Source organism: Castanea sativa, chromosome 6 (genome assembly GCF_040712315.1).
Source record: "Castanea sativa cultivar Marrone di Chiusa Pesio chromosome 6, ASM4071231v1".
In the NCBI taxonomy this organism is placed as follows: Eukaryota; Viridiplantae; Streptophyta; class Magnoliopsida; order Fagales; family Fagaceae; genus Castanea; species Castanea sativa.
The window spans coordinates 50,880,826-50,908,202 of record NC_134018.1 but is presented as its reverse complement, the minus strand read 5'-3'; the positions used below and the strand labels follow the sequence as shown (position 1 = coordinate 50,908,202).

Genomic DNA, 27,377 nt, shown 5'->3' with positions numbered 1-27,377 from the left:
GAAGTTCTAATGATAACAACGAGCATCATGAACGTACAAGAGGGATAAAGACTCAAAAATATCTAAGGGAAAACTACTACCACCGCATTAATGAGGAAGTGACCTCTGAACAGTATTATGGCAGCCTAACAGCCACCCCAGAAGACTTTTAGAGGGGGCTGATGGGACAACCATCAACTGTTCACATGTGGTCCACGTGTAGGGTAAGGATGAAGGGAGAGATGTAATATAAATAAGGGTACAGATCCCAGAGAATGGGGGATGAAAAAGGAGAAGAGAAAGCACTATAGCAATCTCAACAACTCCTGTAACCATTGTCATCCAATATATGCTAGAACAGAACTCCTCGGACTGTGCCGAGAACCAACTTTCTCTCACAAACCGGGTTCAATTCTTTTTGGCTCATCATCCAAAACCATATTAACTGTTATCCAAGCACTAGAGCCTAGCTCTTTGACCAATTCTCTACAAATTTATTGTATTGGGTTCACTGGGCCAAGATCCTTTACATTTTGGGCTTGGTCTGAAAATTGTGTCCCTACAGCTGCAATTTAAAATGCATTAGACCTCTTTTCTTTCTTTTTTTAGTGTAGTTTATTTTCTTTTTAAAATTTAAAAAAATTTCTGTAATTTGATGCTGCCACTTGATGCAATCACGGATTCTAAGCCAAACTTTTATTATATATTATATAATATGATATCATATACAAAATCAATTATTTATCAATATCCTATATAATACATATCCTATTAGAGTAAACATTCGGTCAGGCTTGGTGTAAAACCAGTGTTTTACGCCAGCCAATAGGAGACTGCTATGTCATCAATTAAAATATAATTTCTCTCTCTCGTCCTCTCCGTTTCACAGGTCTCTCTCTTCTCTCTTTTTTTCTTTCTTTCTCACTTGTTCTCTTCCTTTCTCCAGCCCTCTCACCCATACTGTTCTTCTCCATCTAAAATCAAATCCATCTAAAATCAAATCCAATTCAAAGCTTCAAGGCCATCAGCCCCTTCCCTTCTCCTTCTCAGCAAAGCCAGAGATTTCACTACACAAACCCTTCACCAAAAAAACCCAAAAAAAAAAAAAAAAGTAGAGACTCAGACACATAGAGAGACAGAGAGACAGAGAGAGAGTGAGACACTTTCACACTTGTTATAGTTATAGAGGGACTTGTTTGAGTGAAACCTAGTTCCAATTTTTTGGGTTTTCTTTTATCCTATCATTTATTATATTTTTTATTTTTTTATTTTTTTACCCATTTTTCCCCAAAATCTGATCCACCCCAGATTTTATTTTATTTTAATTTCAATTAAATTAAATTTAAAATGTGTGCTTTCTCTGATTCTTGATCCCAACCCTAAACCCCTTTTTGATTTTAGCCCCTTATTTCTTTATGGCTCCAAAATCTTCAGGTAAATCTTTTTGTTGTTAAAATTGTTTACTTCTTCTTTTTTCTTAGATATGTCTGATTTTCTGTTTGGTAGCTCAGAAAGTGTGGAAAAGATAATGGGTATGCGTGTTAATTTGAGTAGCTGGTATTTTTTTTTTTTTTTGTTTGGTCTTGTCTGGTTAGAATTTTATTTAATTATTATTTCCTTTGCTAGGTTTGATTTTCTGTTTGGTAGATGAGAAAGTGTGGTAAAGGAAAATGTTATGACAATTTCAGTGTTGGATTTTTTTTAATTAAAAAAGTATGAACTTTTCTAATTTCCAGTTAGTGAAGCCTAATGGTGAGGCTTCAAAAGAAAAGAAAAAAAAATTGCTTAGATATGTTTGCTGATTTTCATTTTGGTTGTTGAGTGAGTGTGAAAAATAAAAAGGGTATGTTAAAAACAGAGTAAGACTTGTTATTTTCATGATCTTTGTAAGAGAAAGAGTGAGAGATTTTGATCAGAGAATGGTGGAAGAAGACGTAGTTGATTCAATGGAGATGAAGGGGAGTTGAATTCAAATGGAGGAGAGAGGCATGGGTGAGAGGGAGAAGGGGAGGGGCTGATGGCCTTGAAGCTTTTAATTGGATTTGATTTTAGATGGAGAAGAAAGGTATGGGTGAGAGGCCTGGAGGGAGGAAGAGAACAAGTGAGAAAGAAACAAAAAAAGAGAGAGGAGAGAGAGACTTGTGAAACGGAGAAGACAAGAGAGAGAGAGAAAGAGAAAATATATTTTAATTGATGACGTGTCAGCCTCGTATTGGCTGGCGTAAAACACTGGTTTTATGCCAAGCCTAACCGAATCTTTACTCATCCTATTATCATCTCTTGTCTCATCCCCCTTCCCTTATATATATGTGTGTGTGTATGTGTTAGATAGTGTTGTTTATCAAATAAAAAAGATACTCCGTGTTGTCAAGTCATCCCACATCAGTAAGGTGTGATATTGAGAAGGAGTTTATCACTTGCTCCACGACACTAACTGCCGTATGCAGTTTTTGTGTTGGCGTGTGAGTGTATTTTCTTATTTCATCCCTTTAGATGGTATTGTTTATCAAATAAAAAAAATTATCATCTCTTAAAGCATTGATCTTTCTCTCTCTTTTAGAGCTCTCACATTTGTACATCTCTCTTAGGTCACGTGACAATGTACCTTCCTTACATTATACAAGGCGAAAGAACATCAAGATTTCTTTAAAGAATAGATACAATTTTCAAATGATTGAATTAGGGCACAACTAGTCCCACCTCACCTCATTACCATCCGAACTGCCCTTCGAGCTCTCTTGAATTCCTAAAACTAGTAATTGAAGTTGCCCACCCAATTTGCTAGTTGGGCCTTTAGGCAAGTTATAAATGGGCTGGTTGGGCCATCATGGTCTCTTCTTCTTCTTCTTCTTAATTAGTCAGTTCTGAGCCCAGCCCAAAAGAGGCATATAGGTCCGCAGTCTCCTCATAGAGAGTCATCAGTCTTCACAGCTCGTCAACTGTGAAGGAGACGAATAGCCATGGAAGCTCAGCTCAGTGTCCGAGCGATCCTTCTTCTCTCTCTCTTACCGCTTCTCTCACTTCTCGCCAGATCCTCCTCCTCCGTCTCTCATGACATTCAGATCGTCAACGCCGAGCGCAGAGTATGCTTCCAATTTCTCCGTAAACTTTTATCATTCCACTTTTCAAATTTTCTTCTTTTTTTGAATTATTAGGGTTTCCTATTTCATTCATTTGCGTTTGTTCTTGTTAGCCATTTCGATAATTTTATGAGATCTTGTGTTTTCTAATAGAGGTTCGTCTTGATTGTTTGCCTTAAATACATTCTGGTTAGAAATATTTGAATTGCGATGTTACTGTCATAGATATTAATTGACTCGGACAATTTCAATTTCTTTGAATATTCAAGCTCTGTTTGGTCTCCAAGAAAATTAGGACAGAAAAAAAAAAGGAAATAATTATGGTGACGTTATTTATTAGGCATTATTCAAAACATAATAAATACAAATTATGAGGATGAAAAAAACTACTCTTAGCTGAGCCTAATTCGAATTATTTGGCTCATTTGAGCTTAAATTTAATACCCATTATATATTGATTACTATAAGCAATGGGTCTGACGTGATCACTTCCTAGGATATCATTGATATTTAGAGAGAAATATCTTTGTTCATCACATCTGTATTCATAGTTTGTTCTCATTTCTCAACTTGCATTGTATTTATGGGATATTTACCTAGGATACATGGGCACTTGATACATGGACACTTCATTTAGGTGCCATACTCGTGACACTTGATTTGGGTGCTGTACCTATGTCATATATGTGGCATACCTGTGTTGTAACGGTGTCCTATCTGCCATCTCCTAGGAATCATGGATACGGACGCAGGTACGACACGGTGATACGAGCAATTTAAAAAAAAAATTATAATTTAAAACAACTGGTACAACACCCTAAATAAAGTGTCTGTGCTTCTTAGGCCATATCATGTTATAATTTTAAAAAATTACCCGTCGCCTTATTGTACCCATACCTGTATCCATGCATCCAAGATATTTACTCATAACCCATTGGGTGCATTTATAATTTATCAATCAAAACCAAATGAGCAATTTTCATTCTTATGTTGATAATGATGAGATATGGATGTGTGGGTGTGATTTTCTGTTCGATTTGTTCTAGAATTTCCGTCTTTTTCTTTACTTTTTGCTATGAATGGCAATGCTCCTTTTTCTATTACTGTCACCACTAATTTTGCTGGTCATACTTGCAGATTGACTTGACTTCTCACATTATTAAGGTTTTCCTAACCTTGAAGGTATTTCTTTTTAATGCTTATTAATACATGACTACTTTTAATTTGTAATACCAAGGTGCCAAGGTGTTTGTTGAATTGTTGAAATTGTACTTAAAGGGCGGAGAAGTTTGAAGCTTTGGTTTTATGTATGTCTTTATCATGGTCTGAAAGAATGTATATTTTAGATTTACTTTTTACGCCCATATAAAACTTTCTCCTGATAGCTTGAATTTGAATTAAGTTCTAATGTCACAAAAACTTTTAAATTGTTAAGCTAAAATTGACAAAATCTCAATCAAATTTTTATAATTATTCATTTGAATTTCTGCATTTTCTGTTTGGTGTCTTGAATTCTACACTTCATCCCCATAGACTTGTACTTTAAGGTGGGGAGAGGATAAGGCTCTAACCAGAATCAAATTATAGTTCCCAATCCCAATCCAATTTATGTAGGTTAAGGGTTATGGAATTACCTTTTTCTATTTCTGAATTCATTTAAAAGGTCTGTTTTCTCTCTATATTGAGAGAGAGAGAGAGAGAGAGAGAGAGAGATTTCTGCTGTAATCTTCTACTATCTTGAATTTCTCTGTCAGCCAACCTCAAATGAATAAAAATTATAAAATAATATCGCCAAGTTTATGGCTAAATGTTGGCCCAATTTGATTCAGGGGACCTGTTTAAACCAGAAACTTGTAAATTGGTCTGAACTTTAAAATTGTCTTAGTAAGCATTTGTTAAGTTATTGAAAATATTTATGTATTTCTACCTTTTGTGCTAGATATTGCAAATGTGTTTGGTGCATCTATTTGACTGATGGATTTTTATTTTTATTTTTTTCAGGTTGAAAACATTGGGTCATCTCCTGTTTCAGATATATATCTTGCATTTCCTCCAACGCAAGTTGATCATCTAGCACTTGTCAAAGCTGCAGCAACTGTTGGAAAACGGAAGAAGAAAAGTTATTTGCCCCTTGAGGTAAATCCAACTGAGCTACCTGATGCGCCAAATGGAACCAAGTATTTCTCTGTATCTTTGGTCAATCCATTAAGTGCTGGTGAAACTTTAACAATAGAAGTGCTTTACATATTGACACATTCTCTAGAACCATTTCCAGTTGAAATAAGTCAGTCAGAATCTCAGCTGGTCTATTATCATGATAGTGCAATAATATTATCACCATATGATATTAAGAAACAGACAACTTTTTTGAAGACTCCAAGTACTAAACTAGAATCATTCACAAAAGTGGAACCGACAAACCGTGCTGGTACAGAGTTGAAGTATGGGCCTTATGAAAATCAATCTCCACATTCATTTTCACCCATAATTGTTCATTTTGAGAATAACAATCCATTTGCCGTTGTTGAGGAGCTTGTCCGCGAAGTGGAGATATCTCACTGGGGAAATCTTCAGATCACTGAGCATTACAAGTTGATGCATGCCGGTGCCCGACACAAAGGGGTGTTTTCAAGGTAGGGTTTATTGCTCTGTCATATGTCATAGCTTTGTCACAATGCTTTTTGAATGAAATTGTTGTCTCCTTTATCATTTGCTTTAACTTTGATGTCTTTGTAACTTATGTTTTGAACTTTGGTTAGAATATTTTATTATATGAGAGAGTTTTTTAGTAATATATTATATCACATTAGCTTAAGTTTTTCTAGAATTTTTTCCCTTGGGATTCAATTGATAGCCCAACGGTAATGGCATTCTTTGTGATGCCCATATTTTTCCCTTTCTCTTTGATTTATTGTTTGATAGCAACAAATAAATGTAAAACATAGAATTTTCAATCCCTTTTTTAAAAATATTATTTCCTTCTCTTAATCTTTACTTCACTTGAATGTCCATATTTCTGAAGTTCCCTTTTGGCAGGGTTGAATATCAATCTAAGCCATCTTTTAGCGGGGTGTCTTCATTCAAAAATCTTCTAGCAAGATTACCACCTGGGGTTCACTCTGCCTACTACCGAGATGAAATAGGGAATATTTCTTCATCACATTTGCGTACAGATCCCTGGAAGGTAACATGTGACCTTTAATTTTACAGTCCTATTGTAGAAGATTCTTATAAATATTTGTCTACAGAATATCTGTTTCCCTTGTATGATTAAATTCAATATAAATGCAACCAGTATGCTTAATTGGTCAAATCATATGATGAAGTTGGAAGCCTTATGCCAAGCACTTTGTAGCTCAACTGGCACCTCATGGTGTTTCCAATGAGACATTCATGGTTCAATCCCCCTCCCATTGTAACTATCAAATTATCAAAAAGTTGGAAGCCTTATGATTTAATTCCTAATTTAAATTAAAGGTTTTGTATTTTTGTAATCTAAAGCCGCATCTCATGAATTTTACTCATATTAGCTCAAATTCAAAACTAGCTCCATCAAGGAACCTGTGTTTGTCTACCTTTACTAGGGAAAGTTTGACATGAAAAGATTTGCAACTTAAGGCTTGCCACAGTTTTCTGATTGTGTATTTCCATCTTAATAGAATGGTGGTCATATTTCAGCTGGAAAAGTGATATTATGGTAATTGAAAACTAAAGATCACTTTAGGATAGGGTTGAACCCAAGAAAGTGAAAAGAAGATGAAATAAGAACAAAGTTAAATGTGTTTTCACAAATTGTAGGGGGTGTTGGGGGGGGGGGGGGAGAGGAGGAGAAGAAGAAGTTAACTGTTTTTTCACATGTTGTGACTTGTGACTAATACTTGTTCTTTACAGTCAGAACTTGAAATTGAACCACGTTATCCTTTATTTGGAGGATGGAAATCTACATTTATCATTGGATATGGGCTACCATTGCAAGACTTCCTCTTCGAGTCACCTGATGGTAGACGATACCTCAACTTCAGTTTTGGATGTCCTCTTGTGGAGACAGTGGCAGACAAGTTGACCATCAAAGTGGGTTCTGTAACATAAGTTTGAGTTTCTATTGTTGTTGTCCTATTTTTTTGCACATATTGTATAAAATCCAGATTATACATGTGCTAAGTGTTATATTTCAGGTAGTGTTGCCAGAGGGATCAAAAGACCCTTCTGCTGTGGTTCCTTTCCCAGTGGAGCAGCATCTGGAGGTAACTTAACTTGTCAATTCACATACACACACTGTGGTTACTAAGTGTTATATTTCAACTCTTGTTTATTACATTGTGCATGTTGTAATATGAGCAATGACAAGAATTGTAGTTTTCAAAGTCTTTTTTTACAAGTATTTTTCAAAGTACCCCAGAGCTAGGCTTCGTTAGCCAGTTCTCCTTTTATAAGCTATTCTTAATGTCGCTCAAGCTCCCCTCGATCCAGTGATAGAGGGGGTTCCCGTCTTTTTAAATGAACTTTTTGCAGTGTGCTATTGCAAACATGTGCTGCTGCTCTATGAGCATTAACTAGCCAAATTTACAGCATCATTAATTTCTGGACCACATCAACTAAGATGTATTTACATTTGGATCTGCAGACTAAATATTCGTACCTTGACATTGTTGGGAGGACAGTGGTGGTTCTGGAAAAGAGAAATGTAGTTCCTGAGCACAACTCTCCTTTCCAGGTAATTTTTTTAAACAAAGTATACAGTTTCTACTGGTTTGAAAAATGTCCTATCAGGACATGAGAGGTTTTTTTTTTGATTAGTAAAGGACATGAGAGTCAATTGGATGAAGCATTATCAAAACTAATAACACAGGCATTTCATGAATAGCAGAGTTGTGTCAAGACCCATAATAAACTAATTGCATAAATGATCTAAAAGAAAATATTCCATGAGATTTCAGCTGATAATATGCCAGTATGTATGTATATATAGATATAGCAAGTTACACCTAGTGTAACTTTAAACAATATTAGACTAGCCAATATTTTTTAATTGGATGTGAATTTTGACATATCTACTGTTTGATTGCATTCGTCATATATTCCCCATGTATACAAAATTTCAAAATGATAAAAATTCATTAGCCATGTCATTAATCAATTGTTTAAATTCAAGTTTTTGTTGTTTAAAATAATGCATAAAATATGAGTTTATAGATCGAATGGTAAATAGCATTCGGTTGGCATGAAAATTGGCATGCATATTAAGAATATATAGAACATTCTAACAATTAGATTTTTAAAATATGAATTCAATAATTAGTTATTGAGTGGTGTAACATTGCTCAGAGTTACAACCCATATATATATATATATATATATATATATATATCAGCTACTTATGTCTGCAAGGATAGTTCACTGTTCCCTTTTATGTTTCGCTTTCAGGAGATATCCTATTTGTATCCTCTTGATATTAGCATGTCTTGTAGTAGATAGTATTTATTACAAAATAAAATTTGTTTCTGTGGATATTAACCATTTTTCTTTTGAAGGTTTACTACACCTTCAACCAAGTTTTCATGCTTGCAGAGCCATTGATGTTGGCGTCTGTGTTTTTCTTCTTATTCATCACCTATGTAGCTTACCTACACATTGATCTTTCTATTCGCAAGTGATTAATGGAGTTGCCAGAGGTAATCTTATGCGACTTAGTAGTGTTATATATGCATACAATATCTATTATTGAAACTGTTTTCTTTGCTCTGTAGGTGAGTCATTTCAACTTGGTTAACAGACAGTAACTGAGCCAAATCAGAAGATGCTAGGAGTGTTGTAAGTGAATGTTGGAGAGCATAGCATTTAGAAAATTTTGTTGGTTGTCTTCTTTTGGTGACCATAGGTTGCATTTAGAAATTTTGTTATTTTGTGCGTTGTTATAGCAAGTTGAACTTAGGCCCCATCCCCACTAGGGGAGTGTTAGATTGTTGTCTTAATTTAAGAAATATAAGGATTCAAAAATGCTTGAAGAGAGAATGTGTTCTCAGTTTATGTTTATCTTTCTCAAAATCTGGAATGGCTGGACTTGTTTCCCCTGGTGGGCAAGAAGACGGTAATAAGACGAAATCGGCAACCCACATGGCTTTTTTGGTGATAATTTTCTGAGTGTACCCTTTTATCCCTCCAACTTCTTGACCAGATAGATTACTGTGCACCATAATTTAAAGAACAGATCAAACCATTATCAGAATTACTGTGTGCATGATATATATCATAAAAATTCAATCAGGGTTTGAGAAGGTGACGGGATTAGTTCTGTAGTTCTCTGAAAGAAGAATAAGATTAGAGAGGAACTAATCCAGGGCTTTTGATAGGGGTGTAGATGACAAATTTGCTGGGTTGTGTGCGCCATGAGGTTGAAATGTTTAAATTGAAATATGTAGTGCTTTCCGAATCTGCCTGCAGTCATATAAAAGCTAAGAGATTAAAAACCCACAGTAAATAAAATAGAAAGATTGCTGAGAGCCCAAAAGTAGAAAGAACTATAAAGGATCTCAATCTACAAATGACAAACCTCAGTCACCTCAACAATTTTGCAATTTTGTGTTTAATTACTCTCATGAGTCTTGAAATATGTGATTAACTTCTAAAATGCTCTGAGCCCGCCCTCCATCAAAATGAGCATGGAAATTTTTAATTATGTATTAAATTGCCGACATTAATACCGATGGAAGAAAAAAAAAAGAACTGGATTAGGACCAATTGTGTTACCAAAGTTCAAACCCGAGTTATCTACCAGCTGAAAACCAGATAATACTATTGAGATACAAGAGTCTTGATAGCTTGTTCCTCAAAAAAAAAAAAAAAAATGGTCTTGATAGATTTATATTCTTATATTTAGCTTTGGGTTGTTAAGTAATAACTTGCGGCCATAGAAATATTTTATTTGGATTATTATCTCTTTTAGATTATGCGGTCTGAGCCCTAACATGCGCAAGAAGAAGGGTATCTTACAAGTATAACTATCAGAAAACCAAAAGCTAGTGGGGAAAAGAAAGTGAATTCATAGGTCAGGAATTTTCTATTTAGGGTTTGAACTTTGAAGTTAAACTTAATCGATAATGATTTTTAGTGCAAAAAAAAGTATCGCAGCCTGGTCTAGAAAGGATTGCGCAAGACATGAGAGATACTGAGATAAAGACAAACTTGCCCTCGCCATGATTAGCTTAGCTGCCCAAAATGCATTGTATTTGGTTTCATCTTCTAAACCGAAAAGGTAAAAGTGCTCAATTCACAATCACAAGTCGCAACTAAATTTGACTTACCGGTAGACCAATGATATGAGTAGGTCTCGCAAGACTTGGGTTTAAAGAAATCTTGAGTGCAGACAAAGTCCACAGAGAGCTCTTATGTTAAAAATCACACCTGTTTCAAGATATCATTTGGCCAACACTAAAAAATACAAATACAAAACTTCAAGCGCAAAACTGGCAAAATGAATTTGGGACTCTTTCATCATATGAGTTCAGAACAAAAAAAAAAAAAAAAAAAAAAAGAAAAAAAAAGAAAAAAAGAAAAAGAAAAGGTTCAGGTGAAACTGTTTTAAAAAAAAAACATTAAAATAAAGCCTACAGTGCACATAGCTATAGGCAACCTTAAGATAGGCTCATGTGAGAGACAATTAGGCAATTAGCTCCATGCCTAAAGTAAATTTGCAAGTTTGACTGCCATCGACAACATTATTCCCGGAACAGTCAATTGGATTAGTTAGCTTTTGTTATAATTTATGATCAAGTTGAATAGGCTCGCCTAAATCAAATATATGCTAAAGTTATTACAAATTTTACAACATAAAACTTACAAATTGATGTGACAATGAATGTGATTGATGTGTTTTAACCACCTCATAATTGAATTTTGAATTGTTTCTATTTAATTGGTGATATATCAATTTGTAAGACTAATATAGTAAAACGTTCACTACCTCTAACACCACTTAAAACATATTAATCTTCCTTATTCCTTAATTCTTGCCTTTCTAGACCAATTTCTTGACCCATTATGTGTGCCCCACGGTGTCTTGACTCTTTTGTCAATTGAAGAGTGAAGTAGATGACTATAGAGTATGACACTTAGACCTCTCTATCATCTTTGCCAATTGGCTTCAAACAAATCTTGCTTTCACAAACACCACATCATAGCTTCAGTCCCTTCTCATTATGCTAATCTTTCTTGATAGTCACAAGTATGTTTGGACCATTGTCTGTGTGCGCGAAGACACACAGTTTATGCAATATATGGATAAGAATATTACAAGAAGTTATTTTATAAATTTCAAATGGGTTGCAATCTGGGCTCAATCTTCTCAAACGATCATTCAGGCAGCGGCTAGGAAGATTACAAAAACTCATATCATAGAGCTTCACATGGGTTGCTAACCTAAAGCTTATCAACAAATTTATTGGATTTAGATTTGGCAATCATAGAAGTAGAAACTTTATACAACTTATCAATAAAATTCCCCTACATATTCCTCATTTTCTTATTTCTTGGTACATCTTTCAAACTTCCTTTGACTCACATGAATTTCCATTTTAATTTTAGTCTCACTGATCATATGCAATCATGAGAAGAATGGGTTTACAGCTACCAATACAGTAGTAAGCAACAAATAATTGCAAATTGTGGAAGTATAGGAACCAATTAATTGTTGGGATATGCTACTTTGTAACCCTTTGACAAGCTATTCATCTTCTGATGACTTATCACCTTTACTTCAAAGTGATAATGGCACAGAAATAACCCAAAAAATCTAAGAGCTTTAAAGTAATGAACTGATGGTGTAGTCTGCGTACAACATATAGTAGGTATAGGGTTCAACTTCAATGTGAACAATCATTTCTTAAGCATATTCATTTTAAAGGTGATAATAGACAAACTTCAATGGTTACAATGGCTCTTTGTCGCCTTAATTTTTGGAAAAGTGGCACTTATTTGGTTCAATCTTTGTCTTGGGGGCACAAAAAGAATGAGAGGCTAATCAAAGTATGCTACTGCACATAAAAATTTTCCTGTGGCATACTTTTTATTCAATGTCTCTTAACTTTTTTAGTCTAACCCTCTACCAATCAAAGACCCCAGGTCCCTAACCAAGCTATGCTCGAACTCCTCCAAGCTCCAACTATTATCAATTTAAACTTATCACGATTAATAAGTTTAAATGTACAAAATTTCTAAATCTTTCATACAATGGTAAGATAATAGCTAGGCCTGTCCATGGGTTGGTCCGGGTTGGGTTTGTGCCCAACCTGGAATCGACCCGACCAGATCGGATGCCCAGAATTTCAACATGTCGTCAACTGGAGTGGCTAATCGGATCGGGCGGATTTGACCTTCAATGGATGGCGGTTAGTTCGGTCAGAGTTGGAGATCTCAAAATTGGCCAAAAATCGGCGAGTTAACGCCGAATTTTTCTTGAAATCTCACCAGATTCGACGAGATCTCACCAAATCCTGTGGAGATTCCATGGATCTAGCTGAGATCTCGCCGGATCTAAAAAATTTCGCTGGAAATTGCTCTTTTCTCGATTCGGTCGGGTTTCTTTAGATTTTGGGGAGAATACCCGCCAACCGACCTGCGGTTTTCGGATTCTGGAGGCGGAGACCTGCTGTCGACTGTCACCGGCGTCAGGTCGGCCGGTTTTGGGGCCAAGTCGGATGGGTTGGCCGGGTGGGTCGGGTCTCGGTTGCTGTTGGACACTCCTAATAATAACATGCTATGATTGATGCTTATAAAAGTTAAATTAATAACAAGTTCATATGAAGGTGGTGTTATTTCAATCGCAACTTATCATGTTAATAATTATGATTTTTTTATTAAAAAAAAATTCTAGCATTACTTTACCTAAATATAAATATTTAAAAGAGAAAGAATTCCCTCCCAATTCATTCAAATATTAAAAAAATGATTATCACACAAATTAACATAGCGAAAGATAAAGTTTGAACTTTGATATGATTTTATTTTCTTTTAATGTTTTCGAAAGCTCTAAAATAGTAAAAAGAAACCAATCCAACCCATGACAGCCCTCGTAATGCTAACCATGTAGAAAAGAGAGAGTAAAATTAGGGTTGTCACTTGGGTTTGACCAAGTAAAAGATTTGGATGATTTATGGAATTTGGAAAAAATTTTAGAAGGACGAATGAATCAAATAGATAGGGCACCATCCACTTAGACACCTTTGTAGCCCAAAATCTTATTTTAAGAAAATAAGACAGCATTTCATTTCTACTGGGCCCTCGCCCTACGGCAGTTATGTTTCTTTCTTAACCAATTACTAAAATTGTGTTCCAAAAGTTCTAAAAAAAAAAATTAGACACAGAATTTTTTATGATTAATCATTACTACAAACAAAGATGATGACTCTACTAGACTACTAATCATCTTTCTTCATGTTAATCATTTTAAGCTACTCTATGGTGTTTTTAATTAGGTGTCATCCCTATATGATCATTTGATGAATAAGGACTATGTTGCTTTCATTTTCAAAAAACATTGAGAAAGTTAATGAATATCCTAAGATATTAGTTTAAAATTTATTTTTAGAACCATTTAATAAATATATATATTTAATTTTTTTGACACATTTTTATATTTTTCATGAAAATTGTGTCTTTTAAAATAATTTATTAACAATTGACCTAAGGGCAGTTGTTAACATGACTATATATCTTCCATCCCCGCAAGGTACAAAAACTATTCCATTTACAAATATATGCATGCTAAGATCTTTATATCATTGATACTTACTTTTCTTTTTTCTTAAATCATTGATTTCCACATTGTTATGCGCATGAGTTAATAGGGTTTGATTGAATTTCTTTATAATTTGGAGAAAAATAACAAATAATTTTTTTTTTCACTGCTCTTGTGAGAGAAATTGATCAAGAACATAAAATAATTATGATATTAACAATTATGATTATCACTGCCAATTGCATTCCATAATGACAGTGAGCTAATAAAGACATTATATCTTTCTTTTTTTAAATATTATATCTTGAATTCTGCTATTCTTAACTCACATGATACAATCATAATCAATTGCAAGACAGGTAAAAATCATAATATGCTAACACAGTTTAGTTAATAAAACGAATATAACTTTTTAAAAAATAAAAATATAATAAAATCTTACATTAGTAATATTTTTTCAGTAATGCTACAGATACAAATTATTTTACAACATTTTTATAAATTGCTGATGTGGCAAATTTTTTAGTTCTAATATAGGCTCATCACTAACATCGCATTTTTACTTATAATAACTATTTAGAAAATGCTAAACACATCAACAATTTGTAAAAATATTGTAAAATAGTTTGTATGTGTAGCATTACTCATAATTTTTATAGTAAAGTTTCAAATGGAATAAAATTAATAATTAGGATTTCAAGTCTTTTAGAACTTCTGGCTTTGGAGTCTCAAAATGAGTATGTTGTTCTTTCGACTCGAAATTGTTAGAACTCAGAACAATTAATATATATATATATATATATATATATATATATATATATATATATATAATGAATTATGTGGTAAAGGGTGATGTGTGATATGTGCTAACATAAGCAAACATGTAAAACCTAACTTTTATTATATTACATATTATATGAGATGATATTCCATACTATAAGACTGACATCTTATTCCTCAATGAACATAACTCAAACACATCAGTTCATGTGTCTACTACATCCTATTATTTGATATCTAACTTGATCTACTTATATCGTGTTTGCAAGGAAAGAAAACACAAAGCAATCCCATTACATAACAATATTTTTTTCCCCCAAAATACTACATAAATGTTATGCACTTTACCCATTTGACTAAACAAAGATATAATGATGATGATGATATCTTTGATTTTCAATAAAAGTTCTAAAAGTATGAAAGTCCTTATTCACTTTTGACTTTAAAACCATACTTTCACATTTTGTCTTGAAAAATGGTGTTTTATCATTTATGTCAAATTGTAAAACTTACTCTATTATTATATTTTCAAACATAAACAAAATTCACCCACCCTCTAAATTACATGTAGGGCTGAATTGTTTTGCCTATCAAAATGTAAAACCTCAAATATTGCCACATTGCTTGAGAAAATTAAAATTAAAAAAAAAAAACTAAACTAAACTAAATTATAAATTACAATTTTTAACTTTAATATGTTTTCAACTCCTTTAAGTTGACTTTCTTTTTTCTTTTTCTTTTTTTCCATTTTGGTTGTTTTATTTTTAATTAATTTCAATAGTCTTTCCATATAATTTTGTCGAATCGCACCATTAATTTAAGTATTTTTTACTTTTAAAACAGGTAAACTTAACAGCATAATATGAACTGAAGGTAAATAAGAGGATTACATCGGAAACAAATGGAAAGAAAAAAAAAATTAAAAGTTTTTTTTTTTTTAAGAATCAATTAAAAGGTATTAATGAAAGTTAAAAGGCTTAATTTTTAACTAAGCCAAAAAAATAGTAGCTATGGCCTATGGTGAATAAACAAAGGAGAGAATTGTACAGTCAGTTATCCATGTCTCTTTATAATATACACGCCAAAATCAGTTATATTTCAAACGGGAATAGAAAGCCTGGGAAATAAAAAAAGAGAAAACGAGGCAAAAGCATATCTCAGTGCCTGAACTGGAATTCCCCACCATTGTTTCTCTGATTCCTTAGGATGGAATCAGTGAATCATTCTTCTTAATTTCCCATTCATATTTCTACATAATATTTTCTTAATATATATTTATTATACACATACATATATAGCCACCTTGGCTTCTGGTTCTTCTGGGGCTATAACTTGCAAAAAAAAAAACTCAAAACACTGCAATTGATTCACGGTTTTAAACCATTAAAAAAAAGAAAACTTGATTTTTGTGTGATCTCTCAAATGGGTATGTTGCAAAATGATGGTCTAACGGAAGGTTGGCTGTATCTCATTCGGTCCAACCGGATTGGGATAAAATACGCACGCAGAAGGTACTTTGTTTTCAAAGACAATTGCCTCAGGTGCTACAAAGGGATACCCATTTCTGAGAGACAGGTATTCCTTTTTTTTGTTGTTAGTATTTGTGTGTTTCCTTTTGCTTTTTTTTTTTTTTTTTTTTTTAAAAAAAAAAGAATTTTTAATGGAATTCCAACCCTGTTTTCTCAGAGAGTTTGAACTTTGAACCCATGTTTTAGAATTAGCTATACATTGTGATTTTGTTGTTGTTTTGGTTTATGTCTTTTTCTCTTTTTCTTTTTCTGTCTTTCCAGAATATATGAATTGTGTTATCAACTTATAATATTATTCATGTATGAAAATTGTTAAGCAAAGACAAGTAGGTGGTTTTTTTTTTTTTTTTTTGATTAATCCTTAATTATGGGTTTTTTTTGGGGGGGGGGGGGGGAATGGGGTTAATGGTAGGAGCTTCAGCTTCTTCTCTTTATTGAAATTGTTTTGTGCTTCTTTTGCATGGTTGGTTGATTCATAATATTAATAACTTGTATTGCATTTACAAGGTGTTGCCTTTGTTTAATTTGAAGTCCTTGTAGGTGAATTATATTGACTACTGGATGTTTTACATTATTTTTAGTTTTTATTTTCCCTAGCCTTCTTCTGTTTTATTTCAAGATGATATTTTTACCTCATATAAAACTGTAAGAGGTGGAAGTAATCAAATTTAAAACAAATGAAGTTCCTTGGGGATTCCCCTTGGTCTTGTTCCATTCTGCCTGATTGGTTCTAATCTCTCTTTAAAAGGTGTTCACATGTTCAGAAAGCTATGATTTAACAGCTATCAAATCTTGAAGCTGATATTCTCTAATACTTTATCGAATAACTATAGCTATGTAAATGAAATGCAATAAAAATTGACAATTATCCAATTATTTTACTTTCATGAACAGCATATTGAAGGGTGTCATTTGTTAATTTACAGCTTCTAACTATAGCTGTTCTTTTTCTTTTTTTCAGGAGCCAGTTAGAAGTGCAATAATTGACTCCTGCATTCGGGTTACAGACAATGGAAGAGAGAGCATTCATTCAAAAGTATGAACTTTAGGTTCTCTATCTTTTCCAGAAAATATGGATTGTATTTATGGCCCCGCAAAAGATATATTTTTTCCTATCATATTTGTTTTAAAATTTATTTGCAACTGCAGGTAATCTTCATTTTCACACTTTATAATACTTCCAATCAAAGTGATCGGTTAAAGGTGTGGTAAATCCCAATGCAAATATATTTATCTTTATTTTACAATATATGGTGCATAATCTTTAGAATTTCTACACTATAGTTGGGAGCAAGTAGTCCAGAAGAAGCAGCAAGATGGATACGTTCATTGCAAGATTCTGCTTTAAAGGTTACAATCTTTAAAGTTGTAACCTATGAGTCTACTGGTTTTTCTGTGATGAAAGCCTTATGTTTTACTGCATTTTTCAGGAGTGGCCAAATCAAACAAAGAATTATGTGGATTTTTCCAAGAGGAAGGGCTCATCTTTGAGGTATATTGATCTTCAGCATATAACTTAACGGATATGAACTGCTTATTTAATAAAACATTTACATCAGAAGAAGAAAATATATCATAAATAAGAACCCTTTCAGGAATTTCAGTTTGTGATATTGTTTGGGTAAAAGTATGTTGATATCATCATGTCATAATGATTTGGAATGGACATCCCCATATATTGGCACAAATGAACACACACACACACACACACACATATGCTCTAAAGTTATATTATTTTTGCCCCTTCTATCGGTTAATTTCTTATTTCAACAGATTGGATGGTTCAAAGAGAGAACAGGAAAGGCCAATAGATTGGACTATTTGGTCATCCATGCTGTTGGAGGCAATGACATCTGATGTTATTGCATCCTCACCGTGGAAAATTTTTGGTTTTCAGAATGGTAAGACTTCTTTTCATATCTGCTCTTTCAAGGCTTACATGTGTATGTTCTGAATTTTCATTAATTATTGCAGGATTACGGCTTTTCAGAGAAGCAAAAGATTGGGATTCCTATGGGAGGGTGAGTTGCTCTTTTGATTCACTAGTTCATGATTATTTTAATTGATTATTTGGCTGAAAATGTTGCTCTTCTCAGCATTGGGATGATCATCCGGCAATAATGGCAGTTAGTGTGATTGATGGAACTTCAGCGGCTATTTTTCAAACACTTATGTCTCTTGGTCACTCAAGATCAGAGTACGACTGCTGAAATGTTATCTCCACTTCCTACATTTAAGTTTTAGTGTCATGAAAAGCTTTGCAAAAGTCAATTCTCATTATTTGATGATAATACTGAAAATAATTATGTACTAAGAATATTCCTTCTTTTTAAATCATATATATGTTGCCAATGCTCACCAAAATTTGTAACCCAATTAGGTAGACTCGTTAAATTACCGATTCTCCCAAAAGTTTAAGCTTTAGGAAATGGTGAATTCAATCACTTAAACATGATTCTAACACTCCCCTTCACATGTGGGCCTAAACTTCCCCTTAATAAGTGGGGGCCCAACATGTGGGATTTTTAACATTCTAAATGAGAGATAGAGTAAAGACAAAGATTGAACTCAAGATTTCCTGCTCTAATATCATGTTAAATTATCAATTCTCCCAAAAGCTTAAGCTTTAGGAAATGGTGAATTTAATCACATAAACACAATTCTAACAAGACTCCCATTGGCTTCTCATTTTCATTTCTATTCCTTTCCAGCATGATCACCATGGCAGTTGTGACTTGCAGACACTAATCCCCTACTGCCATTTGTTTAGTAGAGACTTTTTTCCCCCTGATAATGGACTGTTTTCATTCCAGAGGTTGAATTACCAAGTGTCTTGCAGATGGGACTTTAGTTTTTATTGGGGCAGCGTGATTGAGCACATTGATGGACACACAGATATTATTCACAAATTGCTATACAGCAATTGGCTTCCTCGGTCAGACTCGGAACCTCTTTAAAGAGTATTCACTTTAATATATGATGTTGTTAACATATCATTGTTTGCAGGGGGATGAGGCGAAGAGATTTACTGTTGAGGCGCTATTGGAGAAGGGAGGATGATGGCACATATGGTAGTAACTTTCTGAATGATTTGAATATATCAGAGAGTTTTGGAGCCATTACTAAATTTTCCAAAGCACTAACCTTGTTTATCCAATTCTGTCACAGTAATCCTTTATCATTCTGTGATTCACAAGAAGTGTCGTCCAAAGAAAGGCTATGTTCGTGCTTGTCTTAAAAGTAATGTATGCTTTGAATTTCAAATTTAAATTGCTCTTATACCTGGTGACACTGCCCGTTTATGTGCCAGACGCACAAAAGTTATCTGTTTTAACTTCTTTCAATAAGATTGCAAATGCACCTAATATGCTCCCAAATGGATATCTTTAGTTGTCCTCTCTTCATCTTCCCTCCTGGACATCTCTTGTAAATTGAATGTGAAACCAAAGCATGTCCTTTTACCTTTTATTAATGTTTATTAAATGATGCTAACCATTATGATAGGCTATTTTCTTGTCTGAGTCACATTATCACATTTTATTATAAGCAATGCTTAATTTAGAAGCCATGAGAGGAAATTGGAGGAATAATCCTTTTTTTCTCTCTGTAAAACATATATTTTACGTGCATGGCTCTAGGATTCGACATATGTCCAAGAACATTTTTAGTTTAACACTAAACTGGTGGATGAACTAAAGAGTTAATTTTGCAAAGCTTCCCATACTTCTTTTCTGTGTTTTAATCAAATTTTATTTTGTGTCAAACACATATAATATTACTAAAGAATGAGACTATTTTCAGGTGGAGGATATGTGATAACTCCTGTCAACCAGGGGAAACAGTCACTAGTAAAACACATGATTGCTATTGATTGGAAGCTCTGGAAAATGTTTCTGCGTCCATCATCTGCAATTTCAAGATCCATAACAATCAGAATGCTTGAGAGAGTTGCTGGTACTCTTTTTAGTACTTGATAAGAGTTTCCCTTTTTCTTCCTTGTAACTTTTCCATATTCAAGTTGTAAATAGGTCTGACCATTTCTGTTTGTGCATTTTACAGCATTAGGGGAGATGTTTAAAGCCAAAGCAGGAAATTATTCCTCTGAATTCTCATCTGGAGATTTGACAAGAGGTATTGGGTTGCCCCAAAGTGAGGAGGACAAACACACAATAGGGGATGAGTTCGAAAAACCACCTTCTAGCCATGCAAGTTTAATGGGACGGAATGATGCTTCTGATGAGTTCTTTGATGTTCCTGAACCAGACTGTGCCCATATTGAAACTGAGTGGCCTTCTGGCCTGAGTGTAGAAGTGCACTCTCCGGTACTTAATAGTCACTATAACTAGATTTTAATTTCCTATACTAGTTTAAATAAGCTTCACAAACTTGGGCTTTGCTTTTATTAGTCTCCTTATCCCAAGTTTTGTATTCTGTTCATGTGCATTATTTGCTGCTAACAGAGGAATAATATATGTCTTCTGTTCACGTGCATAGTTGAGGTGAATATATGTCTTTTGTTATGTAATGCTAGAATTATTGTAACATGTCCCTCATAATATGGACTTTTGTTTTGAGAACATTAACTTAGGTCTCTGGTTTGGGCCTCTAACATGAATGCATATAGTGCTTTTTTTTTTTTTTTAATTCAATCGGTACAACAAGGAATGGGGATTTGAACTTTAGTTCTCCTCATAAAAGAGGCCAAACAATATCACTGAGCTGCAAGACTCTTGGCTTTCTTTTTGTTTTTTTTTTTTTTTTTGAGGATAGATAAGATAGGATTTGAAATCTATGGCATTCGTTCTATAATTGTTGCTCTTTACCATTTTGCCAAAACACCAATGGATTTTTTTTTTTTTTTTTTTGGTAGTAATGCCCATAGTGTTTTAGAATAATATATATTTGTCACTATGTATTATGTAGGGGAAAATTAGTATGATACATTTAAATGGTGGTATTATTCCTCAATAAACTTAGGACTACTTCAAAATGCAAGGATGGGAAGATGTTCTCCCTTTTTTATTCACAATTGTTACGACTAACATAGATGGATGACTATAAAATATCTGGTTGTCATGTCCCTTTAGATTTAAAGTATGGTGAATATTCTAGAGAAGAGATATAAGAAAGCTGTATTTATCTTTGTGGTCATCTTTATGTTCACTTCCAGTGAGACTTTTGGTTCACTTTATGTTATCAATTGGTCTTGGGATAAGCTTTCCTGTTAAGATCTGCTTGCCTTCTAAATTTTCGCTACTGGACATGAGTTACTTCAAAGTTTCTTCATGTTGTTAGGAAGTATATCGATTTTCATGAAACTTCAGGCAGTCCAATTCATTACCCTAGAGCATTTGGGACCAAGTTGTGCTATCAAATGCTATGCAAGAGTTACAGCCAGATGGAATCACTTAATTTCCCTGGGACTTTCTAACCTTTCCCTTAATGATCAATTATATATCATTCTGTTTATTAGTGTAAATTATTGTTTAATGACAATGTTCTTGAAAATATGTGCAGAATAGATACCAGCCTAGACTATCATCAGCTGCTAGTTTTGTGAAAAGATTGCATGAAATTGCAGGTAAGTCTTATGGTAGCCAGAACTTTTAACATGATAAAGGGACGGCATATTCGTAAATTGTACGTTTAGACTTTTGATCATTTTCTTACTGTGAATGGGATCGAAACTTGGTGCAGTTCAGAAGAAGGGTTATGTGGGATTACCTGACTTGGGCAGGGAAGACAGTGTAACATGCTCCTATGGAACCACTCTTCACAGAGACCCAAGTTGTAGTACTCCTTGCAGTTGGGCAGCAGCTGATCCTTCTTCATTTTTAATACGTGGAGAAAATTATTTACATGACCATCAAAAGGTATTCTTTCAGTTCTAGCTATTGTTTGAGAAGAAGCTGAGAGTGTGACACGCATTAGATTATTTGAAAAGCTTATAACATAAATTAATATTGACCTGCACTGAAGTTGTCATTACTCAATACATGAAGAAAGAGATATATTGTAGCTAATATAAAAAATAAAATAAAATAAATAGAAAAAAATAGAAGAAGAAGAAGACATATTGTAGCTGCACACCTGTTTTACTCTCTGACTTTGAGTTGAATGGTGCCATTTTACAAGGATTCCAAAGACTTTAGACATTCAGTCAGTTCAAATTGAATCTGTTACATTGCATTGTGCATGTAATTATATTACTGTATATTTCATGATCGTCATCATCTTGCTAAGGAATGAGAAAGATGATTACGAGTCTAGCAAGTGGAACAAGGGTTGTGACTATTGATTAGGGTTCCTTCTCACTTACATTTTGAACATAAAAAATGTAAATAAAGAGATGATTCAGACCAACACTACAGATTCATTTTCTTAATCCAAACCTAGATTAAACTCTTTGTTACAATATTGGTTTAATACTCAGATTCAAACACTCAAAGGCCTCATTATATCATAGTTATCAATGTTCTGTTTTGAAACAAAGCTTCAGTTTTTGTTATTTCCTACTCTGGACTAAATAAGACTCTTCTCCAGATTAAAGCAAAAGGCACGTTGATGCAAATGGTTGGTGCAGATTGGATAAAATCTGACCGGCGAGAAGATGATCTTGCTAGCCGCTGTGGTAGTATTGTTCAGGTTTGACCTCTCATTCTATATATTTTTCTCTCTTTCTTTCTTTCTTTTTTTATGGACATTCCATATACTTTTCCAATGATTAAGAGTTAAGGATAATAAGCATCTCTACAAACTGCCTGAACAAAATCATAAAAGCATGCCATATGATTGGAAAGTAGTTCTTCTCTTACAAGTTACTGATTCATCCAGAAATCTTTAGAACGTGGTGAACCAGAATTCTTCTTCATCGTTAACATACAGGTGAGTTTGATTCAAATTATTCATCATCTTTATCGTCAAGATTAAGAATTTTACTATAAACTTCCACACATCAGGTCCCTGGTAAGACCATGTATACCTTGGCACTATATTACATGATGAAAACTCCTTTGGAAGACAATCCGTTGCTACATGCTTTCGTCAATGGAGATGATGCCTTTAGGAACTCAAGATTTAAACTCATACCATATATATCTAAGGTTAGTAAGAACTCAGTCTGCGAAAGCATATACTGTAGAATCACATGGCCATATTTTTTACATTTTGCATTGCATGAAATTGTTTTTTTCTCAGGGATCATGGATAGTCAAGCAGAGTGTTGGGAAGAAAGCGTGCTTGGTGGGTCAAGCGCTCAATATAAATTATTTTCGTGGGGAAAACTATTTGGAGGTAAGTTGTACCAAAAATCATGTTTTTTCCTCCAATTCCTCTCTCTCTCTCTCTCTAATGCGCTAACTAGTATGTAGAATCCTTTTGTAATGATGTTCTTTGGTTGGTTGTTATGTGATGAAATGCTAACCTTACATTGTGTCTAAAACCAGCTTGAAATCGATGTTGGGTCTTCGACAGTGGCAAGGGGGGTGGTCAGTCTTGTTCTTGGATACCTGAACAATTTGGTCATAGAAATGGCATTCTTAATACAGGTAAAAAAACCAAGTATTCACAATAATATATATGTATACACACACACATCCATAGTTATATATTAGATATATGTAGCGATAGATAACCATTTTGGATCCAGATAAATCTACTAAAAATGATTTTACCTGACTAGCAAGCAACATTCAAACTAAACATGCAATGGAACAAACTATATCAATGACACAAAATTTGAATAAACAAATCAAAATAAGCTAAAAGCTTTAGAAGTTTTACATTGAGTTTGAATTAATGGACTATGAGCAATTGAAAAGCAACATAGGGAGAGCATTAAGTAGCTTTTTGTTTACTATATTTATATGAGCTGAAATCACTTGATGGAACAAGGTATTCACATGTATGACCCAAAAACCAAATTTTGCAGGGCAACACAGATGAGGAGCTTCCAGAAGAACTACTTGGAACATGTCGACTTAATCATCTTGATGCATCCAAATCAGTCCGGCTAAAATCATGATTCTGACCTAGAAACTCTCATACATCCTTGCAGCACAGGTTATATAGCTTGACTCAAGCACAGAACAAAGATGAAGTCAAGAGAGACTTGCAATGTTCTTGAAATCAACTTGTGTACTGCCTTTTTTTCCATCCAATACTCTGGGTGCAATATAATGTGCAACTATGATTATAAGGTGGAACAATTCAACTTATAATAGTAAAATACAATAGCATTCCTATGTGATTGGTATATTTGTGTAACATTAATTTTAAATAATGTAAAAACGAAAAAGTTCTTCATACTACTAATCAACAGAGCGTGCAAACATCATATTAATTGGTCATGGGGCATAAGAACTTGCACTTGGATATGTGAATCCAATCTGAAAGTGAACCCAGCTGAAGCCAACATTAAGTCTTGGATTAAATATTTTCCTTCAGGCAGTCCAATCTAAACCAGGCCCAATGAGTTTGGAAAGCCCTACAAAAGCCAACTCTGGGGCTTTTTGAGCTTATGTTGGTGTGCCTCACACCCAAAAAAAAAAAAAACTCTCTCATTTTCTGCAGAATTTTCATCAAATAAAATCAGCAAAGTACATCCAAACGGACTTCATTCTATCAAAAAGGGAAAAATCAAGAAGCCACCTCTTTTTAGTATTAGATGATAGAACATGGAATTGATTCATTGGGATAATATATATAAATACCAATCTTTTTTTTTTATTATACTTATTAGACCTCATCAAATTCTTTCTTTAAATTACATGAACAAAATGTGGTGCTATAACTTTCCCAAACTATGTTTGTGTAAAAATATTATCTATTTATCCTGATGAATCAATTGGAAGTATCTTTTAGCATATGGGTTCAGTATCATGGGGAGCACTATTGTCTCTATTGTTGTTACTAATTGAAGCCTATGTATCAATTGCAAGCATTTGTATCATTCTTCTTTTTATTTCTTTCTTTGTTTCTATTTTTCATTTCCTTTTTTTTTTTCCCCTTATTTGTTTCTTCCATCACATTACCAATCTCATAAACGAGCCCCATAGAAAAATATGAGTTCTAATGATCATATCACTTAAATTTCAAACAAAGGAAAGAGACATAATCATGACTTTGCATGTTGAGAAACAATATATAGGAGGCAATGGCATAGCTCTAAATTCCAGATAAATTTCATTCCTCCAATTTTCGGGAAAGGATTCCCCCTCATTTCAAATAGATCAATTTCGTTGCTTTAATTAATTATTACAAATCTAAAGATAAATTCAGTGTCAGGTTATAGAAAATTTAAATAAATGAAACTACATTTATTTTTAAATACAAAATATAATATTAACCATGAAATGAACTATCTCCAATTTACTTAAATTGGAGATATCCTATTCTCAAATGCTCATTGCCCCTTGTTCCATAATTATAAATGATTGAGAAATGAGAGTCCATGACTATGTTCAATTCAAATGGATTTAGAGTTCTTTTTTTTTTATTTTTTATATATACAAAATAAAAATTTTACTCTATCTTAATCTAAGTGTATATGTGTATGAAGCTTCCTCTTGGAGACTAAAACTCTGACCCTTGTTCTCCCACACCCCACAAATACTTATACTTGTAAAGTGACTATCGCACCAACGGTGTGCAGTGGTGGATTTAGAGTTTTTAGAGTAACTCCACCATGGAGTTACTAAATATATATCCATTTATTTTAGAATTAGTGGATTAGATTTGCAACGTCATTAATAATTTGAATAGATACTAAAAAAATTATATGAAAAAATCCAATTCACTCATTTCAAAATAAATTGATAAAATTTTAGTAACTTTACATTATACTTTAATAAATATTTCAATTGAAACCAGAAACTTATTTAAAATGACATCATATAATTATTGACACTACTTCACCTCTAAGTCAAATATGGCTGTATTGTTTAAGCATTTTCTATTAATAGTAATAGATTCATAATCTGAATTGAAATATCTTTAAGAATATAGGATTTAATTTGAATCTTTGTATTGCTTTTAATTTTTTTTTTTTAAAACCACTATTTCAAAATGTAAATTTTTTATTTTTTAAAAGTAATAACATTTTAAAAATTATATTTTGGACTCTGTTTCGAATCTGGCAATTCAATCACCATCCTTACTGAGTACTGACCCTACTGCCAGTCTCTTCTAAAATGCCACTGCCACCGCTATCACACATCACATTTGCCCATTACCTATTACAAATCACCATGCACAACACAACTTACCAAAATCATTATCTCTGTCACACTCACACCACCATTGATCTCTCTCTCTCTCTCTCTCTCTCTCTCTCAAACATGCATCAAACGTGCCTGTGTTTATGCATACAAACTGGTGTGATCCGATAAGGCTATAATAATTTTATGATTGTAACGTTTAGGTACATTTCGAAGCTTCATGGACCTTATCATTTTTCATGTCACTAGCAGTAGTTGTTTGGAATTTAGGTCTACATACATCAATGTTTAAGATGCAATTGAAATGAGTTTAATGGCTTTTGTTAACAAAAGCTCTCAGGTCATTGTTTAAGAAGTACTGAGTGTCCTTTTTTTAAGTATTTAATACACATTTTTCTTCAGAGAAAATCAATTTCTTGGACTCTTTTTTTTTTTTTGAACTCCCAATTTCTTAGACTTTGGGAAATAATATTTATATACAAATGTTATGTACATCACACTACAAAAAACGCGTTTTTGGGCCGCGTTTTTGTAAAACACAGCTACAGACCCCATTTTGAACCGCGTTTATGAAAAACGCAGCTCCAGGGAAAAACGTATAGCCATGTTTACTAAACGCGGCTATAGACCCACTCTGAAGCCGCATTCTTGGGTGTTGAGGCTGCATTTGGCTGGGTAGGACTTAAGCCGCGTTTTTAGAAACGCGGCTCCAGGGATTTTTTTATTTTTTTTTTTCATTATTTCTGGAGCTGCATTTAAAAAACTCAGCTCCAGACATGTTGAAGCTGCGTTTGATTAAACGCAGCTCCAAACATGTTGAAGCTGCGTTTGATTAAACGCAGCTCATACATGTCTGGAGCTGCGGTTAATTAAACGCGGCCTAACATTTAGTATAAATATTTTAATAAAAAAATCCCTAAATCATCCCTAAATCAGATTGCTCTCAACTGTAAATCATCTCCACCTGCTCCTCCATCAACTCCTTCTTGCTCTCTCTCACTCACCTGACCAAACTCGCCAATTCTTCTCCCTCACTTTCCCTCATCTAATTTTGAAGCTC

At 33.7% G+C, this 27,377-nt stretch overlaps 2 protein-coding genes across 2 annotated transcripts; both read left to right on the top strand.

Annotated features, from left to right (window-relative positions):
• Positions 1-2,823: 2,823 nt before the first annotated feature.
• On the top strand, positions 2,824-9,192 carry LOC142640610 (dolichyl-diphosphooligosaccharide--protein glycosyltransferase subunit 1B). The gene is made up of 9 exons (XM_075814784.1): positions 2,824-3,062; positions 4,197-4,241; positions 5,061-5,692; positions 6,096-6,243; positions 6,951-7,130; positions 7,235-7,303; positions 7,684-7,773; positions 8,591-8,731; positions 8,807-9,192. Exons 1-8 carry the CDS (start codon positions 2,940-2,942, stop codon positions 8,711-8,713), a joined length of 1,410 nt encoding a protein of 469 aa, XP_075670899.1. The 5' UTR covers positions 2,824-2,939; the 3' UTR covers positions 8,714-8,731; positions 8,807-9,192.
• A 6,541-nt stretch (positions 9,193-15,733) lies between these two features.
• On the top strand, positions 15,734-24,409 carry LOC142640888 (protein ENHANCED DISEASE RESISTANCE 2-like). The gene is made up of 21 exons (XM_075815203.1): positions 15,734-16,146; positions 17,062-17,136; positions 17,250-17,303; positions 17,385-17,450; positions 17,531-17,592; positions 17,874-18,001; positions 18,075-18,121; positions 18,197-18,297; positions 18,940-19,035; positions 19,107-19,171; positions 19,269-19,340; positions 19,902-20,054; positions 20,160-20,422; positions 21,618-21,681; positions 21,798-21,973; positions 22,644-22,745; positions 22,935-22,985; positions 23,060-23,203; positions 23,298-23,393; positions 23,546-23,647; positions 24,031-24,409. The coding sequence occupies exons 1-21, from the start codon at positions 15,994-15,996 to the stop codon at positions 24,121-24,123; spliced, it is 2,163 nt and encodes a 720-aa protein (XP_075671318.1). The 5' UTR covers positions 15,734-15,993; the 3' UTR covers positions 24,124-24,409.
• Positions 24,410-27,377: the final 2,968 nt, after the last annotated feature.

Coding starts and splice junctions, on each gene's coding strand:
- LOC142640610 (XM_075814784.1), top strand. CDS start 2,940: ATGGAAGCTCAGCTCAGTGTCCGAGCGATCCTTCTTCTCTCTCTCTTA. Junction 5,693..6,095: donor CACAAAGGGGTGTTTTCAAG/GTAGGGTTTATT, acceptor CCCTTTTGGCAG/GGTTGAATATCAATCTAAGC. Junction 7,774..8,590: donor AGCACAACTCTCCTTTCCAG/GTAATTTTTTTA, acceptor TTTCTTTTGAAG/GTTTACTACACCTTCAACCA.
- LOC142640888 (XM_075815203.1), top strand. CDS start 15,994: ATGGGTATGTTGCAAAATGATGGTCTAACGGAAGGTTGGCTGTATCTC. Junction 16,147..17,061: donor TACCCATTTCTGAGAGACAG/GTATTCCTTTTT, acceptor TCTTTTTTTCAG/GAGCCAGTTAGAAGTGCAAT. Junction 23,204..23,297: donor TCATACCATATATATCTAAG/GTTAGTAAGAAC, acceptor TTTTTTTCTCAG/GGATCATGGATAGTCAAGCA.